Source organism: Nestor notabilis, unplaced genomic scaffold, assembly GCF_000696875.1.
Source record: "Nestor notabilis isolate BGI_N333 unplaced genomic scaffold, ASM69687v1 scaffold3578, whole genome shotgun sequence".
Classification (NCBI taxonomy): Eukaryota; Metazoa; Chordata; class Aves; order Psittaciformes; family Psittacidae; genus Nestor; species Nestor notabilis.
The window spans coordinates 12088-31041 of record NW_009940438.1 but is presented as its reverse complement, the minus strand read 5'-3'; the positions used below and the strand labels follow the sequence as shown (position 1 = coordinate 31041).

General features: G+C 36.2%; 1 protein-coding gene across 1 annotated transcript in view; it reads right to left on the bottom strand.

Annotated features, from left to right (window-relative positions):
* LOC104410230 (CUB and sushi domain-containing protein 1-like) overlaps positions 1-18954 on the bottom strand; it is a gene marked incomplete at both ends in the record, with an annotated part of 119333 nt that overhangs the window by 88616 nt on the left and 11763 nt on the right. Inside the window, 2 exons of the mRNA XM_010020338.1 lie at positions 1524-1680; positions 9184-9353. Of these exons, the coding sequence (XP_010018640.1) occupies positions 1524-1680; positions 9184-9353 (327 nt within the window). The remainder of the gene's footprint in view (positions 1-1523; positions 1681-9183; positions 9354-18954) is intronic.

The window sequence follows — 18954 nt, the reverse complement described above, 5'->3', positions numbered from 1 at the left end:
CATGTCGGGAAATGTTCAAGGCCAGGTTGGATGGGGCTTTGAGCAACCTGGTCGGGTGGAAAGTGTTCCTGCCCGTGGCAGGAGGCTTGGAACAAGATGATCTTTAAGATCCCTTCCAACCCAAACTGTTTCACGATTCTTTGATTGATTTTATGTTTTATTTATTTACCAAGTGAAAAATGGAAGCATTTACTTAGAAACTGCACTGGAACTGCACTGAAAACTCCAATCAAATAACAAGTATAAATTTCTAGTATATTTAATCTATAAAAACTGTTTGGATTGGACTCCTCCAGAAGATTAACGGGAGTCAGCACTGCAGCAGATTTTCAAAACATTCCAAAAGAATTCATCTTCTGCTTGAATCAATTTATAAATGGTGAAAAGTCCCAAACTGAAGTGTTTGGAAATTACACAGAGTAAGTTGTCTTTTTACAGGTGATAGAAAACACCATCTTAAAATGCATTATTTTTAATTTGGGTTCCTGAAAACACATGTGATAAGTGAGGAATTACACGATATTTACAAATGGGGATTGTCTCATGGGAGTAAAATGTTACGAAGAAATAGGAAAGTGAGTTTTGCATCTGTACACAGTATTATTAAGATTACTGTTAGAAGACTGTCTACACACTTCAGAAAGTGTGGAAAGAAAAAAATCCTCAAGACATGAATTATGACATATTAACTTACACAGAAAATCTTACTAGAATTGCAAACTAAAGTGTAACAAAACCAAGCTATTGGATGCAGAAATTACACATAATTCTATCTTTACATAAAATCCTATTTCTAAATGGTACATGGAAATGATCACTGTTGCAGGTTTTGAAAGGGACCGATTTAAGACCCTTGAAATCAGTGAATTTAAAATAAGATTATTTTAAAAAATAAATGTTTTGTTCCTTTTTTCAAAGGGAGAAAAAAAATCTACAGTCTCTACTGGCAAGTCAGAGTAGATTTGCCTAGTGGTTCTTTCTGGATTCCGAACCAAAATGAAAGCATATATGGTATCTAAATTTTTAAAAATGAATAAATGAATCACTTAAACACATTTTACCTAGGCAGTAAAACCTTCCCTTCTTTTATGCTTCTCTAAGAAAAAAAAAAAATGTTAAAGGGAGGATGACAAAATTTCAAATTTACCAGGCGCAGCAGAAAGACATAAGGGCAAGTGAATGATTTCTGCATATTCCACAGCTGGCTCCAATCCAAAGGGAAACCAGCAGATGTACTAGAAAAAGCTATGATTTCATTCCTATGCCATAGTATGGTATGGTGTTCTGCTCTGAAGGATTCAACAGTAGCTTATGGAAGCTGATGTAAAAGGCAATAAAAATGAAGGCAAAGGGAACTTGGAGATTCCTTGAAACCTGGACAAAGGATCTCTTCATGCATGTTGGAAACAAACTAGTTATGCCACAGTACATTATCTTCACTGTTCCATGAGAAATCACTGCAATTAAGTAATATATATTCCCCCACAAAACAGTCAGTCAGACTGTATTTGTGAGCTACTTACTTGTGTAAGTGAGCTGAAATCCTTGGTCAGTATCAGATCCATTGGTATTGAACTCTATCCACAAATGGTTAGAGGTGCTATTAAGGGTAATTCCCATCATGTCATTTCTGGTGAAGACTCCCAGAGAGCGTGAAGAACTGTCTTTTCCATCATATACCTTGTAGAAACAAAGTAATAGTATGAAACTGGACATCAAATCTAAATATTTGAAAAACATTAGTTTATTTTTATACAGTAAATTAACTATGTATTGACAACTGTTTCTCAAAAAAGTTAATGTTTCCCTTTTGTGAGGTACTTACCACTTAGTTATGCAATTCAGTGAAATATAAAATATTCTGTCACACTTAAGGTGTTTTATAGTCTTTTTTCCTTTTCAGTTTTGTGAGCTCTTCTTGAATGAAATTAATATTTATACACGGCTCAGATTATTTTTCATGATTATTCACAAAGGCTAGCAGATGTATAATTTCTGAAATCACCACTGAAGGAAGGCTGTAAGGGTTTACCTTACTCTGTTCTCTCCTGTCTGGAAATATCAACAGCAGAACTGAGGTATTCAAGACAATCTGTGACCTTTTATTTCAGACTCTGAGCCTGAAGCAATTTTTGGTTTACTACAGGTTTTAAGAAAGAGATCTTCAAAAAAGATATGTGAGTCTATTTCCAAACTAAGTGTAGAGATATTCATATTTACCATGTTACTTATTGAAATCTTTCAATGGAGAATAAAATCAACAGTATTAATCTCTGTGGTTATCCAAATCCTGGAATGAATAAGAATGACCTTGTCATTGTTCACCAATACAGGACAAGTACAGAAAGTTGGCTAGGGGTGAAAAATTATTTTTGCTTATTGCAAGACCTTGAAAGCCCTAAGTGCCAAAGCAGTCTTCAGTGGTGTTTTTTTTCCTCTCAAGATGAATTTTTTTAAAAAGCCAATTTCTCCTTTAAATTAAATAAATCACTTATATTTTCTTATGAAAAAATAGGCAAATGTGAAGTGTGTTTCATACTTCCAAAACATGTACCATACATCATGTGGATGCTTATTCAAAAGCACGTAAGGAATCTGAACAGCTGGTTTCTAATATTAAGTATAAGACAATTTACCCTGATCTCAGATGTCCCAGAGTGACTGTAGACATTCAGACTTTTAGTGACTGTAGAAATATAGTCAATTGTAGCAAAAGCTACGATTACAACAAATATATTAAACTCTGGATCTTCATCTCTCATTCTCAGACCTCGTGGTACAGTGAGAATTTATACCTATTCCAGTCGGAAGCAGGCATTGATCCATTTAACAATCTAAATTGCTACATTTGGGTCACAGACGCTTCTTCCTATTTGAATGTCCAGTTGAATCTATTAATGACTTTTAGAAAGGCATCTTTTGAGAGGACAGACAATTGCAGCTACAATTATGGATGATGACCTACAGTTAAAAGCAGAGCTATTTCCTCAGTGGAGAAAATACCAGCATACCATCAACATAGGTGAATGTCTTTAAAAAGTACCTTATTCATCTTGAGTGCTGACATTAATAAAATAATAAAAACAATGTGCATAAAGATTTTTAAAGATAAAAGCATAAATTTAATGAACATATACAGCTTTAAATAATTATCTTCCCTAAGAGAAGCTTTAGAAAAATAATACATCATGTTAGCCGTTGACAGAATACCTTCTGTCTGTATTAGTAAGGCAAAGAGTGTCTTTTATCAAGGCACATAAATGAACTATCAGAAGACCCAATCAATTGTATTTAAGATTCATGTAAGCACTAACACATACTTAATGTCTATCTCTTTGCAGAAATATGACTTTAAGCCATGCTAAAAGTATCTGAAAAAGTGCTTCCAAGCTTCTACCATTGTCCTAAGACAGAACTACAGATCACTTTCACAGACTGACTACACTTCATCAGAGCTGGAAAAATATTGTACAAAATAAATAAGCATTTGTTTACCATGAGATTTATTTTTTAATAACATTCTGATCACACATACTATGTAAAAAGCACAGATATATTTTACTTGGTTTGAGAGATTACTCTGAATGGAGTGTTCTATTTTTAACTGTCATTAATAAAAATTGCTAAAAATAAGGTATTTTTATTCATCTTTAAAGAAAAAAGAAAAAATGAACACAGCTAATAACTACAATTAGCCCTTAGACATCCTGTTCCAACAGTTTTCTACCTCACTGACTGGTACAGATAGTCTTCCTACCTAAGGATCAGCAAGTTAAATCAAGATGAATCCAGACAAAAATGAAAACACTGTTTTATGAAATAATAATGAGATAAGAGGAATTATGTGAAAGCAGCTGTAAAAAAAACTGTGACAATTTTTAACTGGTGACATTTGTCCAGCTATTTTTAACATTACAGACATAAGCAGCTACATGTGTACTCCAGTAACTGAAACAGTGTTAGTGAACAAATATAACCAGTGAACCTCCATGGGTATCCTGATAAGTTGTTTGACCCACACCCAGGAGAAAAAAAAGAAAGGCATTTTCCCTAACAACTCTCAATATTAGCATAGGCCAAGGGCCATTCCCAATAGGCAGCTTGTGTGCACCCACTGTGTTCGGTCACGTGTCTGTCTCCATAGCCAGGGAACACATCTAATACAGTAGTCTAGACATGAACATTCATACACAGTGTGTACATTTAACTCATTTACGAGAGCCAATCTGCAATATAATTCACATGCTATAATTGAAGGTCTATTTGGCCAAATAGATGAGACATGAAAGACTGGTTTACCTCTTATCTCTAACAAATTGATGGTGATCGCACTATAAAGACTTCTCTGCAAGTAGCCACTTTAACAAATTATGAAATTTCAAGTGGCAGTTAAATCAAGGAGATTGGGAAGCTAAAGTGTTAGTGGGTTAAAAAGGATAAACTTTAAAATAAACAGAAAATCCAGGTACTCACTTTTGCCATATACCTCAAAAAGGTGATTCTGTTTCTGTTTCTTTACCTGACTTCAGATTTCAAAAGTTCAAAATTCTTCATAGCTATAGAAAGCTTTGCCTGTGACTTAGAATCATTAAGTTGCACATATTCTCCTTGAAAGCATTAGTTCTGACCCTTCCTCCTGCACCAGTCTTACTGATGTTAGAAATACCCTTGCAAATTTTATGCTGTTCCCTATGTACCACAGCCTCAATATCCAGCCTCAATATTCACAGTTGTGCCTGCCAACACATAAACTTAGTTGAATATATACAGCTGAAGGTAGTTTATATTTTCAAAGCAAGTAAACAGTGCCAGAGTAGGAGTCCAGTCACCACAACTTGATTGTCTACATAGTATTTATTGCCAGTACATCCTTGGCACACATTTAATGCAGACTCACTAACACCTCACAAATCTTTCCTGACAAAGCATTAGTGCAGAAGCCACATAGGCCAGGGACTGTTTCTGAGAGACGGCTTGAGTGAGCCACCTTGTTTTGTAAGATTAGAGAGTTTAACATTATGGATGCTGTCAAAGGCAGAAGCTGACCTCAGGGGCAGCAAGGAATGATCACAGCATTGTTTGGAGCACTAGGATAAATGTAGCTTGAGCATTCAGGGATGCACCATTTCACGTAAACATTTGTGAGGAACTGAAAAAGTGCTTGCTCTACTGCTGGGATTAACACATGCAAGCAAGAGGACATTGCTACAATTATTCACAACAAGAAATGCTCTAATAACAGTGCTAATGTATCTGCACCTGCTGTGGAAATGTGAAAACAGACACTCACCTGAAGGAGAAGGAAATGCTGGATAGACTTTCTTAAACACCAGTTTCTCATTATGACAGTAAAAAGAAATTACTTACAACTAAACTTTGCAATTTTCTTAACTGCAGAGATATTTAAGGAATAAAATCATCCCACAGGGAAATGCTTTTAAAATACTGCTTTGATGGCTTCAGAGATAATTCCCGTACAGCTTGCTGACACTGTTAATGAATCTTCCTATATATACATTCCCAGATCTTTTCATTACATCCTCATGAAATTCTTAGCAATCCTACCTCAACTAGTGATACTGTGTACTTCCTGACATTCATGTTGGGTCGACCTTGGCATTTTCAATAAGGATTGTTTCTCAAGCTTGTTTTACTCACTCTTCTCTCTCATACACTACTGCACAGTGTTTTTTGCCCTTTCTTACATACGCTTTCCCCAAGGCACCACCCTGACCTGGGCTGCGGGGTTGGCTCAGCTGTGTGCCCTGCAGTGTGTGGGTGGGATGTGGCTGGAACCTGCTGTGTCCAGCATCCCTGCATTTCCCTGCTAACAAAACCTGGCCACCAGTACCCAGTGCAACATCACATATGCACGTATTTTCTTTAAAAACAGAAAGATGCTCAGGTGGGAAAACGCCCTGCATTTCAGCACAAGGTTTATAAATACTCTTAAGCCTTAGTGCATCCTGTGCAAGATACCTGCAGGGCAGTCTTGGGGCTTTCTTCTGTACAGACACAAGACAAAAGGCTGATGTTTGTAACATATTTTCCTCATATTTAGGGTACAGCTAGGGAAGAAAACACACTTCAGAAGTCCACAGCCCTGCCAAAGCTGTGGGGAAAGGTAAGCCTTTGGAGAGTGTCTTGATTTCCCAACAGCTCAGACTGTAGATCTGGCCAGAGCACATGAAAATTTATTTCTGCCTCATATGCTCAGATCTCCTTCCCATGCAAATCAGGACAGGAACAAGAAGAGGGAGAAGAAGTAGATTAAAGAGAGTAGATTATTAAACTAAGCATGCAGCCAAGAGCTAAGGCACATTTTTCTCTACAGCTTCCTGAGGAGGTGAAGTGGAAAGTGAGGTGCTGAGCTCTTCCTCCTGGTATCCAGGGATAGGATACATAGGAATAGTTCAAAGCTGTATGAGGGGAGGTTTAGACTGGACATTAAGAAGCATTTCTTTACTAAGAGGATGGTCAAACTGCGGAACAGAGGTGGTTGATGTCCCAGGCCTGTCAGTGTTTAAAAGGCATTTGGACAATGCCCTGAGTAACATGTTTTAACTTTTGGTCAGCCCTCAATTGGTCAGGCAGCTGGATTATATTAGCATATGTTAGCATACCAAGCTATATCAGCATATATTAGCATAGCAAGCTAGATGGACCACTTGGGTCAACTCTGGAAGGTAACTCATGTTTCCAAGATAACTGGCATTGTTTTGAAAAACAAAAATTCTTCATGCTGGCTTCCTACACTAGCTTGCTGGAATATTCTCTGCTTTCAGCTAGCAGACTTCAAACCATCACAAAATGCTTTTTTAGTGGCAAGCAGGCAGTCAGTATCATCTTGCATGGCAAGACTGGAAAGAATAATTCTTTCAATCTAGAAGAGTATCTCCCATAAGATCAACCATGTCAGAAGCTACATGAACAAGTTTATAAAAGCTGAATACTAGATACTTTAGCCACTAATATAAACAAAGCTAGGACACCAAAGTGTAACCCCAAACATTAACATTCAGTTGTACAATCTGTTCAACCTCCAGCACATTTTCAGTCAAGATTTTGGTCTGCTTCTTTTGGCACTCTTCCAGACAAAGCCTGGGCAAGTTTGGGGGCTAGATCAAGGGCTGATTCCATGTAAAAAGACATCCTGGCATGGCAATGGAGAGGAAATATATTTTATTTTTATAAATACAGTTTATGGACAGGCTGTGGGGGAAGAGTGCTTAATTGTATAAATAGAGTTTATTTATTCTAAGTTGCCTTGGAACCAGAGAGAGAAAAGGTCTTGCAGTACAGACATCACCATAATTCTGCCTTTGCTTCCTTTGGATCCTCAGGAGTATTGTGCTAACAGATCTATGAAAGAAGAAAGTATCTAACAGATTGCTCAGAACAGCTTTCTCTCAGGCAAATCTTTCTTACACCTCCAGGGAACATCTCTAAAGATGCTTGACATTACTCATAAAATGTTCTGAAGGATAATTGAGTTTCTTGAATGTTTGTTTAGGGTTTTCAAAGTTTTGGTGGTTTTTTTTTTTTGAGGTTTTTTTTGCTATTTTTTTTCCTCCCTTCAGGTAGTTAATTAAATTATTTATAACCTTGACATATGCAAAGCTTCTGGGAGACTTGTGTACTATATTCAAGCAGCTCAGTGGGCAATTAAGTTCTTTCTTGTCTGCTGCATCTGTTCACAGTAAACGTACTTTTGTGGAGCTGCACTGTTGGACCATGGAAGATGGGTCCACAGGACAATACAGACTATGTATTTTGCCCACCTACTCAATTCTCTTTGATCAAAAAGGAAAATAGGCCAAGGTCTTGCAGTGTTTCACACAACACTGGGAACATAAGCATGGAGGCATTTATTATCAATGATTTTGCAAGAGGGAGAAAAATGCTGTAACTTTCTAATACTATTGGGTATTTTTTCATTTTGCTTATTTCATGGTCAAATTCAGTCTGTACTTGCTAAAAGCTCCAGGTATATAGAAAAGATCTGAATTTCTGCATTATTAAAGCCAATACTTAAAGTATTTCTTTTTTTAACTCTCCACCTTCATCATATCTCTAAAAGCCTTCACATTTTGCAGGACTTTGCAGGAAATGTATAACTTCAAATTACATTGTCATACTTAAATGAGGAGTCTCTTAAAAGATGGATAAAAATACAGCCACCAAAATTCGATACATAACAATGGTATCCTTAAACTCCTTGTGGGAAGCATTCGGTGCAAATAAAGAACAGTAAAATCAAGTTAGAAACATAGACAGCATTTTCTGACACGTTAAATGGATTTCTGTGAGATCCCCAGAAAACATATTGCTAACTCAGTTCTGAATGCTTGGTGATTTGAAGTACCAGTTTACTCTGAAAATTCAGAGACATAACTTACAAAGAGTAATTTCATGTACACTCAACACTCCACATGAATGTCATGATTTTCAGTACACACAAGAATGCAGCAGCCATTACTAAGAAAAGAGAGATTATGCCCATGCTGTAGAAAAGCACATTACATGCTCAAAATCTGTATGTATTTAGGCCATGGTTCAAAAGCTACTTACAGAGAATGAAAACCATTTTCTGTAATTACACTTTTAGACAATATTACAATGCTGTATGTTAGCTAGCTTTTTTCTATTCATATCAGCAAGTTAATTTATTTGGAAAAAAAAATCAAACCCAAACCCAACCAAAACCAAAAACCAAAACAAACCCACAAATGAATAGTTCTCTGCAAGACAGAAGGAGAAAATAAAAATGTACCAAAAATGTACCAGAATTAAAATCTGTCCTTTGTTAAGTAAACACTGTGCTACACATAAACACTGCTGCAAAGAGAAAATAATACAGACACATAAGCATTCAAAATCCATGTTCACATTTTAGGATTTTTTTTTTAGATTTTAATCCACTGTAAACAGTCTAATACTTCCATAAATGTTATTGAACTCTTAATGTTACCTATAGTTTCTTTGACTCTAGTATAAATAATTGAGCCTAGTATAAAGAAAGTGAGGCTATCCACGTAGAATTTATCCATTTTGTGTGATGCAGTGAAATATATCAAAATAAAAATTAAAAAAAAAAATAAAAAATAATTGGTGCTAAAGGCAGAGTTGTTCATGCAGAGTGAATACTGACCATGGTAGAAAGTGAAATTACTTTCTTTTTACCTTAACAATATCTCCCTCATGCAGCTGAAAGCTCCTGGCTCTAAGATGGATCCCTTTTCCAGCCTCTGTTTCAATTTTATAGATACATTCATGGTTGTTGTCATAATTAGATGGGAAATTCGGAGACAGCAATGTTCCTTCATTTCCAGAGACAGTTGCTCCACATTCAGCTAAAGAAACAGACACATTTTAAAAAAAGAAGTGAATTATCCATTTCAAGAAAATATGGGTTATTTGCAGTAATATTTAGACTCCATAAAATCTCTAACAGGCTATCTGCTGGATTTCATCTGCCACACCAACTCCTAGAAACCCTACTAAAGTTGCTATCTATCTCCTGCATTTGATTGGGTATGTTTATTAGGTTCACTTCAGTGCTTTCCCATAATTCCCTTTACCTCCAAGTTATCCCTTAGTCCTGCCACCTGACTAACCTATAATGCAGGTAAGCCAGATTCCATAAAAATTTGATGTTTTGTTGGAATATACTTATTGTGGTAACATTTCAAGTAAATGTAACACTGATTTTACTTCCCTATTCAGCCTTACAAACAAATTGTTCCAGGGATCGAAGGATTCCAGGTGGAGAAGGAAAGTAAGCCACACATATACACCCCAAAACTACTAGAAAGTTTATTACAAGATCTAAACCAGATGAAAACCCAGAGATATCCCAAGCCAGAAAGAAAGAGACCCAAAGGCTACCAAAGAACAGGTCAGGCACAGATTCTTACCAACCTACACATTTGTTCAATGACCAGGAGGCCAGCTCCGAGGTGCATTGAGAGCAACAGAATGGCAGGCACATACTCTGCGGGCATCCCCGCGGAGGTAAGGTCGGCCATAAAAGGTCCAGGTCCCAGTCCATCTCCCTCTTCTCCTCTCCTCTCCCCCTCCTTTCTTCTCTTATAACTCCATACTAAAGGAACCTTGGGAAGCCTCTAGTCTGACTTGTTCCATTGCTTGTCTGTCCTTGGGTGAAAAACCTTTTCCTTATAACCTATCCAAATCTCTCATTTAAAGCAGCAGAGTGTTGGAATTGGGCTGTCATGGACCAATTCCAGTGTTAGACCCGTCTAACGCACAAGTATGAGAAACCGCTGAGAAAAAAGAATCTGGCAATAATTCAAGACCAGTCAAACATGTTTTTCTCCACCAAGAATAAAACAAAACAAGAAAACAAACAGAAAAAAACCCCAACATTTATTGGCATCGGTCAGGGCCAAGCAGACAGCTCTTTCTTTTCTGGGTAAAGAGTAGGTGAGTCTTTTTCACAGCCATCTGTGGTAAGAACTTACTGACACTTTCAGTAGACATTTTTGTCATTTCTGCCCAGTAAAGAAGAGAATGAAGTGTGTAGAAAGAGTGGTACATTTCCAGCCCATGGGCTCAGTTCGAGTTCTGAATAAAGACTAATAAAATTGTTCCAAACGTGCAATATAAATTTCAGCACTTAAAACATCCAAAAAGATAGAAAGTAATATTGGTGCACTGTTCAAACAAATATTCAAAATGCTAAAAAATGGCCTAAATGCACCTTATAAAACCCTACAGTAACATACTATATTAATCTACTTTTTTTTTAAGGTGGATGAGATTGATATTTGTATCTCATTTTTCACTTCGAAGATAAAATATATTGTGTTAAACACAGATTCTGACCTAAACATTATTTAGACCTTATTCAGAGTATGCTAAAAACCTGCTATAACAGTTAAAATCATGATAAATTAATATATAATTGTAAATCAACAGATATATTTTATCAAAGATGTGACAGGTTTAAAAAAAATCTGCATGTTTTTTATAAATGTTATTGGACGTGCGTGGGGTTTACAATGTCATGTAAAACTGAGTATAGTTTAAAAAGTATTTATGTAAATAATTATTTTGAAAGTACAGTGTAATGACAGACCAGAAAAATATATAAGAAAATAATTCGTTTGAACATACTGAGGGAGAAATTGATGTTTCATATTTATAAATCAACAATCTTAACATTTTGTATTTACATTTCCAAGGCCTTCACAGACACCATCAAATTTATGTGCTTCTTGCTTTTCGAAAGTCTAAAACCAGTGAATTTTTCTGTAATTTAGACTTGCTCCCTACAATAAATCAGAAGAAAAGAAGGGAGGAAGAAAGAGAAGGAGGCACGGAGAGACGTAGGGGAAAGGGGAAGGAGAGAGGGAAAGGAGGAAGACAGGAAGTGGGGAGGGGGGTGGTAAGATAGTCACAGGGCCTTATTTCTACTCTGCATTGCGGATCTCCTTAGTCCAAGTGAAGAAGGAAATCACCAATAAGCTAGCTCAGAATCTTTGATTCAGCACATAAGTTGGAATTCATTTGCTATTTTAATGCAGAGCTTTGCATTCTCCCCTTCCTTAGCTTACTTAGGCCCTGAGCTGCATTGTATTTAACAGGCAGAAGAGTGCTGGGGAATAAAACCCCTGCCACCAAACTTCAGATAGCTGAACTCTTCCTTTGTAAGGGAGTATGGGATACACCAGTTATTTCTAACATGTTTAAAGTCACTTTAAATTTTCTAAATGTTTCAATGAACAGTAGCAGACAAATGAACTAGATTTTTAGTTTGATACTTCTTTGGTAAAGGATCATTCATACGTAGCTATTTTTTCTTTGATTTTTAGGAAGAAGGTGGAACTAATTAAGTTTATACAATATCGTTCAAAGCAATGCCAACATTAATGCCAGACATGTTTAGACCCATACAACTCTGTATCTTCTTGTCTTTATGACACCAGCACTCTACACAAGCATTCTGCAAACAAGTGCTTGCCCAAGTAATGATCCATGCAAAAATACCTATGCTACCTTTGGCTGCATTGGTAGCTTATTATCTACCTTCTTTAAAGAACTAGAAAATATAGAAGTAAAATGCTGGAGAAGAAAATAAGAAAATATTATGGACGGAAAGGATTTTTCTTACATAATGTTCATACAGTATTCTGCATTTTGTTTCAGGATTGACTGTAAACCACTAAGACATATGCAATAATAGAAAAAGTGTACAATGAGCTTTCACCAATATAGAGCTGGCCAAATTTCCTGCTCTGGTAAGTCTATGTTCCAAACTTCAAAACCATGGCAATTTGACTATGGTATTTCTACCCTTCTAAAGTATAGCACATTCTGCATGAACCTGACATGCTTTCTGCTACGAACAATTAGTTATTCAATGAAATTCAACTACTTCAAAAAATTCTTTGACCTCAAGTTGGCACTTGTATACCTCCAACCCATGCTATACAACCACATTCTGTTATCGGTGCCTACCATCTCCTCTCAAATACCTTACAGCTATGCAGTTTCATCAGGCCTTACCATTCCCTTCATTAGCAGGACAAAGGGTTGCTCAAGTCCTCTGCCCAATCAAGATTCTTAGCTCATCTCATATCAGTCAGTAATCACTGAGAGCACCCAGAAAGAGGTTTCCAAAGGAAAGCAAGCCCTTCTTTGTCAACTTCCCTCCCTCAAAAGGAAAATTATACAAAACATGTCACAGTTCAGGTTAAGGTTTTCTTGTAGATCTCTCCTTGGACATATGGTGTCCCAAGACCTGAAATCTTTCATTTGCGATTAGTGCCCAGATACACAGAGGAACTTAGCCCTAAGAACTTCAACTTAGTATTTTTCTAACTGCTCCTGCACAAGCTCCCTACACACAGTGAGGAACTAAAAACTCAAAAGAGCGGTCATGAACAGCAATACTGAGTCTTGTCTCACCAGCAGGAAAAGCTTACGCAGTCAAAGACATTTCTCCCCTTCAAGGCCCTAATATTTTACTGAGCAGTATAGGAAATGTCATAGTGTTTTTTCTTTAAAAATATCTACAGTAGCTGATACTGCTGCTGCTTTCTTGTGCAGTAATTAACATATGCAGCCAGAACGCGTGACACCTAAATTCAATTCACTTTGCCTCTGGGGATTTCAACATGAATCTCCTGTGACTTCTGCTGCACATAAAGGGATTAGAAAATCAGTTAGTCACAAAGTGAGCAAATGTTGGCTAACCTCTTTAGCATAATGGCTTGGGCATTAAACAAGGAATAATTCCTCAAGGAAGTCCATACATTAAACTGTTGGGAAATAAAATTCTGAAATAACCCCTGAATCATCATTCACTGTTACCATTTGAATTACTGTTACCAAGTAGTACACTGGAAAAATATATTCGTGTTCACTTCCACTTTCATTGCCTCCAGTTACTCTTTAATTCTTTACGCAAAATGAAACAACAGCTGTTACCCACATTGGCAAGATCATTCTGCAGGATTATACCTGCATCATATACAATTTAAAATTAATTTAGAGAAACAAATGAAATGAGGCCACATCTTAAATTTTGATGAAAGATCAAGCCATTGATCAGGTTTTGTGTAAAGAAGTTATATGGCTCATCCACCTACGGTAACTGAAAAATAAAATACCTGCCAATCACTCTTGAAAGATGTCATGCAACATTCCTCATCTAGCACATGTTCTCTATGAATAACTACTCGTTTTAGCACCTCAGGTTAAGCAGACAGGTCTTATCATATGATCCTGAGAAAGCTCTTTAGTTCTTGGCTACAGTGGACTTTCTTTTACTCTTTCATGACACTGCTATACTTCAAAGCCTTCCAGATTCCTTCTGAGTTCAAGAGACCTGCCCTCATCTTGGGAGAATGATCTACCTCCCCAGCCCAGAGAGATGAAAGATAAAACACTTCACATGCCCCCTGCACCAGAAAAAAAAATAAAAAATATCTTATCTGTTTGTTTTCTCATTTCTGAAATATAATTCACATGCACCCTTCCTCTGATAAAAATCAACTAGATCAGTATTAATAGGTCTTCAAATCATGCAAACATGGACAGGTACAGAATTTGCCAAGTGAAATAATCTTCACAGATCTTAAAGTAATTACAGTTGATATTCTATTTCCATACTTTGATCCACAATCTTGCCTTGGAAAAATCAGTGTGAATTTAAATGAACAGGCATACTATAACACAACCACTGAACATGTTCCATGTTAACAGTATTCTCAGGACTATCTCCTCCAGCTATAGCCTGTAAGGAAAAGGAATGTATTTCATAAATTCTTTGTCAGATTATGTGATGTGCTTAGACTATAGTATTAATGTAGGTACAATTTAAGAACTTAAAATCTGCTTATGATATAATACCTAAAAATTGCTATAAGAAGATGTAGCACCAAAATTTGTATTATGATGTAATACAGATCCCTTCTTTATTTTGCTTTCCTATCTTTCCTTTTTTTCTGTAGTAGTCTGATTTTTCAAGATACAAAATAAATTAATTCAGTTGCCAGTTTTTTTATAATCAATATGGTCACTGGCACCTAAATCCACTTTTTAAATTAAATTTAAAAGATACAGTTGTCACTTTCCCACAAAATTAGCTCAATTTTCTCAGGTATTTTAGATATATTTTTGTGGCAAAACACAAAATACAGATAATGCAAGAAATTTTAACAGTGAATATACACAAAAGTCTGGCTTGAGTGAAAAGAGACAAGTAAATAAAGAAAACTAGGACTCAATTCTGTTTTACGAACGCAAAAGTCTGATCATTCATTAGATGTCAAAAGGCTTCCGTTCGCAAGGATAGGAGACACTTCTCTTTCTTCCAGGAAGGGTATAAGGGAATTAATGTAACTTGTACACAATTGTTTTGAGTCTTAGGGAGAAAGAAAGGTAAGCACATTCTTGCGGAAGAAACAAAAAATAGCACCTACTGTGTTCTGACAAGGTGCATAAAATTAAGAGGTTATTTTCATATTAAAAGGATCTTATTAATTGAAATTGGACTATAAATAAAAAACTAAGGATAATTTAAATATGAAAGTTTACTGAGACTGTAAAAGAGTTAGATCCTAAGCAATGCAATAGCACTTAACACATGTTAAAAACATCCTGGCTAATCTAGTTCCCTAATTTGAAGAATTACAAGGAATCATTCAAACATGAAAAGAAACCCAGGTATGTATACTTATTTCCATTATAAAACATTAGGGTTTAGGCATCTGTATTTTAAAAACAGGGGATAACTTTCTGATGTCCTCAATAAATAGCTGTGCATCCTTAGGTAAGGATAAGGAGCAAGGGATAATGACCTTCATTACTTCATTAAGAATATACAGTTTTGTATGCAGCCAAACTGTGTTGTAGCTGAACTGTAATGTATACTAATGTAATGTAGCTAACTGAAACAAAAATGTGCTCATAGTGCTATAGATGTTTGTGCTTTTGTTACTAAACAAAGAATAAATTCTCTAAAACCTAAGCTCTCAAAATCTTTCTACATAGTTTGGCTGTTACAGCTTTAAAAAGTTACTATCATCACATCTAAATGGCTTGTTAAATAGCTTAAACTAGCACATATTGAACAAATTTTCTTCTTTAAATGTCAGCTGCTTGTATGGTTCCAATTCAGATTCTTCATTTCTCAAATCTGCCAAGCTACCGAAGTCTGCCAAACTACTGCATCCAAAAGACAAGGTCCCTTAAACTCATCTTCTTCTAAAAGAAAAAAATCTGTATGATACTGGCTCTATGTTTCAAAAGGTAATTCTTAATTAGAACTTCTGAATCTTGTGTGCTTTTAAAGTTTATTTATTTATTATAAAATTAAAAGTATCCAACTTAGAATTCAAAAGGTATACTCTTATTGAGTGTATGCCACCTCTGTTCACATGTAAAAGGTTTCAGAGGAGGAACGATATGCTTGATTTCCACTACAGTTTCCAAGTGTCTGTTATAACCTTCCTGCAGGTGCAGCAGACTGGAAAAAGCTACCTTATCAAACTGTTCTCTTATGCCCTTGCAGTGAGAGCAATCTGTCTGGAACAACTACTTGACCCCATTTCTTTGTTCTTTTGCTCAATAAAGTCACTTAAATTTTATTTACATAAGTAACGTTTTTCTTCCTCCTTTATTGTCTCACTTGAAATTGGATAAAAGGAAACTGCAGTGGGTGGATCATCAAACACTTCCTGAATTTGAACATAAACTCTATAAAGCAAACAAAATTCACAGATTCTTGAAATGCTTTGAAATACAATTCATGTAGAACGTAACGATAGCTTTGTTTAATGGAAAAGTTTGCTGTATTATTTTCCTTCCATACGTCTCACTAAAAGGCTTGACAGTATTTTAAGCAGATCTCCAAAGACGAGATCAAATAAAAGTAGTACAGTGTCAGTTTAAAGGCTTCTCTGGCACAAAGCACTCTACTGAGTGCAGAGTAACTTTTGCATTTACAAAATTGTACAGTAGTTCATAAAATAGAAGAAGATGAGCTCAGACAGATGATAATTCTTTATATTTCTGTTGGACAGCATTGTTATTCAGTCTGATGGTCATGCAACGTTAAAACAACAGTAAAGGGGATCATGGATAAAGCTGAACCAAGCATCCTATGCTCTGTCTTCACATAATAGCAAAAACTTAAGAGTTTCTCCACAGTCATTGACTGAGGGGTCTCTAAAAGCTGAGCATCTGACTTCTACAGGGCAGACATAATACATGGCTGGACTCAAGCACAGCTTCATGTACAATGTCAAATGCAATGCAAGGAGATGAAACTTCCTGTTAATAGGAATGCTGTATCAAGCAGAGGTGCACATAGTGTTTCCATAGCACTTCTGTGACACAGTGTCTTAATCTTTGTAATGTTAGGCTTTCACCTCCATCTCTGCAGCCAGCCCTTCACTTGTGAGCCTCTAAGCTTTCATCTACACACTGCCAGGTTGCTGTGGCAGTGCCTTGACTTTGGTACAAGGGCTCTTGTTCTCAGCTGGCACTGCTGAATTCAGAACTGCTGTTACACTGGGTTTCTCCTAAAAAGTGACTGCCATTGTTTCTTAAATCATACTGTTGTCACCCCACTTCTCACCTCTTTTGCCTTGTAGCTTTTAGGCTGTAACTCTACACTAAGATCACCATCACTCCAAATTTGGTGCCTTTTAGCCTGTGACTTCGTATTGGAATAGAGCTTGGTAGATAATGAGCAGATAATAATAATGTTAATACACAAGAAATGGTACACAAAAAAATATATGCACAAACCTTAACTACTGTATAGCCTGCAGCACCCACACATGCTCCATTCAGTGCTAGTATTATCATAAGCTATCTGTGAGGAGCTTGAGAAGGTCTGAGTGAAAAATACAACTGTTCTAGGGAGAAAGCAGGAAGATTTTAGCTTTTTTTGTCATTACCATCATCATCATTGTCACCACTACCTTTATTGGAGAGATATTTGTCTAGGGACTCTCTCCTTTCTCCTCCCAGCTGATGCCTGAGGACTGGCTTTCTGCTTTTTCTCTCTTCTCTTTTTTCCCCTCCTTGTTTGCTCCTCTGAGATAAATTTCAAGTCAAGGTAAGTCATCAGCTATGGACCACACTCCCAAAGCATGTATATGTAATATGTAACCCTCCCTCAGCATTCTTTAAGCATCACCTGTACGATGATGGTGGGGTTAGAACACCTCGCTAAAAACCTTACTGAAATGCCTTGCTGAAAACAACCCTTTTATTCCATATTTTTGTGTGTCATTCCACTGCAAAAAATAAAGGAGTAGGAAAGGAAGGACTAAACAGCAGGTGAAGCCTTTTCCAAGTTTTGCTTAATTAGTTTTCGATCCATATGCCACTGACAGAAGACACTACTCAGGTTCTCAAAACAAATCCTATGAAATTAATTAGCCTCAAGGGGATTAATGGCAGAATCCAAGATGAGGCTTTTTTTTTTTTCCAAATTGAGATTTTTGTATATTCTTTCTAGTATCACCTGACAATGAGCCATGAGGATAACATCCCTACATTATTTGTCTTATCAAGAAAAAATATTTAGCATACACAACCTGTAAATGTATAAAGAAGGCCAAAGGTGACCAGAGACAATCGTTATTCCTTCTGAGTATAGGTAATTGAAATTTCATACCAGGCTGCACATTGAGGTAGTTAAGGTTTCATATAAATTACTCTGTTTTGAAAATAGTCAGAGTGCTCACTATGCATCAGCGGAAATCTGTTTAATGTTTCCTGAATGTTAAAGTTTCAATTTTGAAATAGGGACAGCACAAACCTGTAATCACTGCATCATATTTTGAGGATTCACATACAATAAGACTCAAACACTAACTCTAATCTTCAACAATGTCAACATTGACATAAAAATGAGAGGAAAAAAACCCCAACCTTCAATGGTATTTATAAAAAATGCAACGTTATATATTATATAAATAAAAATGGTTAAAAATCTATTAAATAACATTATTAAACACATTGCATGAAATAGAAAACAACCTAAAGAACTAACAACTTAAATGTGACAGCATTTAGAGTTCTGAAATACAGTGGAACCTCCATACATGCATATCCTTAAAACTGTCTGAAGATTCAGAGATTCAACCACTGATCTTATGTAAGATCTCTTGCTGATGAGCAGCTCTTAAATGAGAGCTCTCTCTGCCTGAATGGTAGCTAAAAATTAATAGCAATTTTCAGATGTAGTTTGACTTCTCAAAGGTGAACTCAAATTCAAATTCTATGCTAGAGAATTTAAAGAAAACAATGGATGTCAGATATCAAGGGTCACACAGAAGTCTCCAGTACTATTCAGGCTAACAAGGTTCCCACTTATGTTTCAATCTCAATGGAAATTAACTCAATGCTACAACATGACAAAGTATAGTAATTATAATTGATCATTTTTCAATGAATACTAACTAAACGACT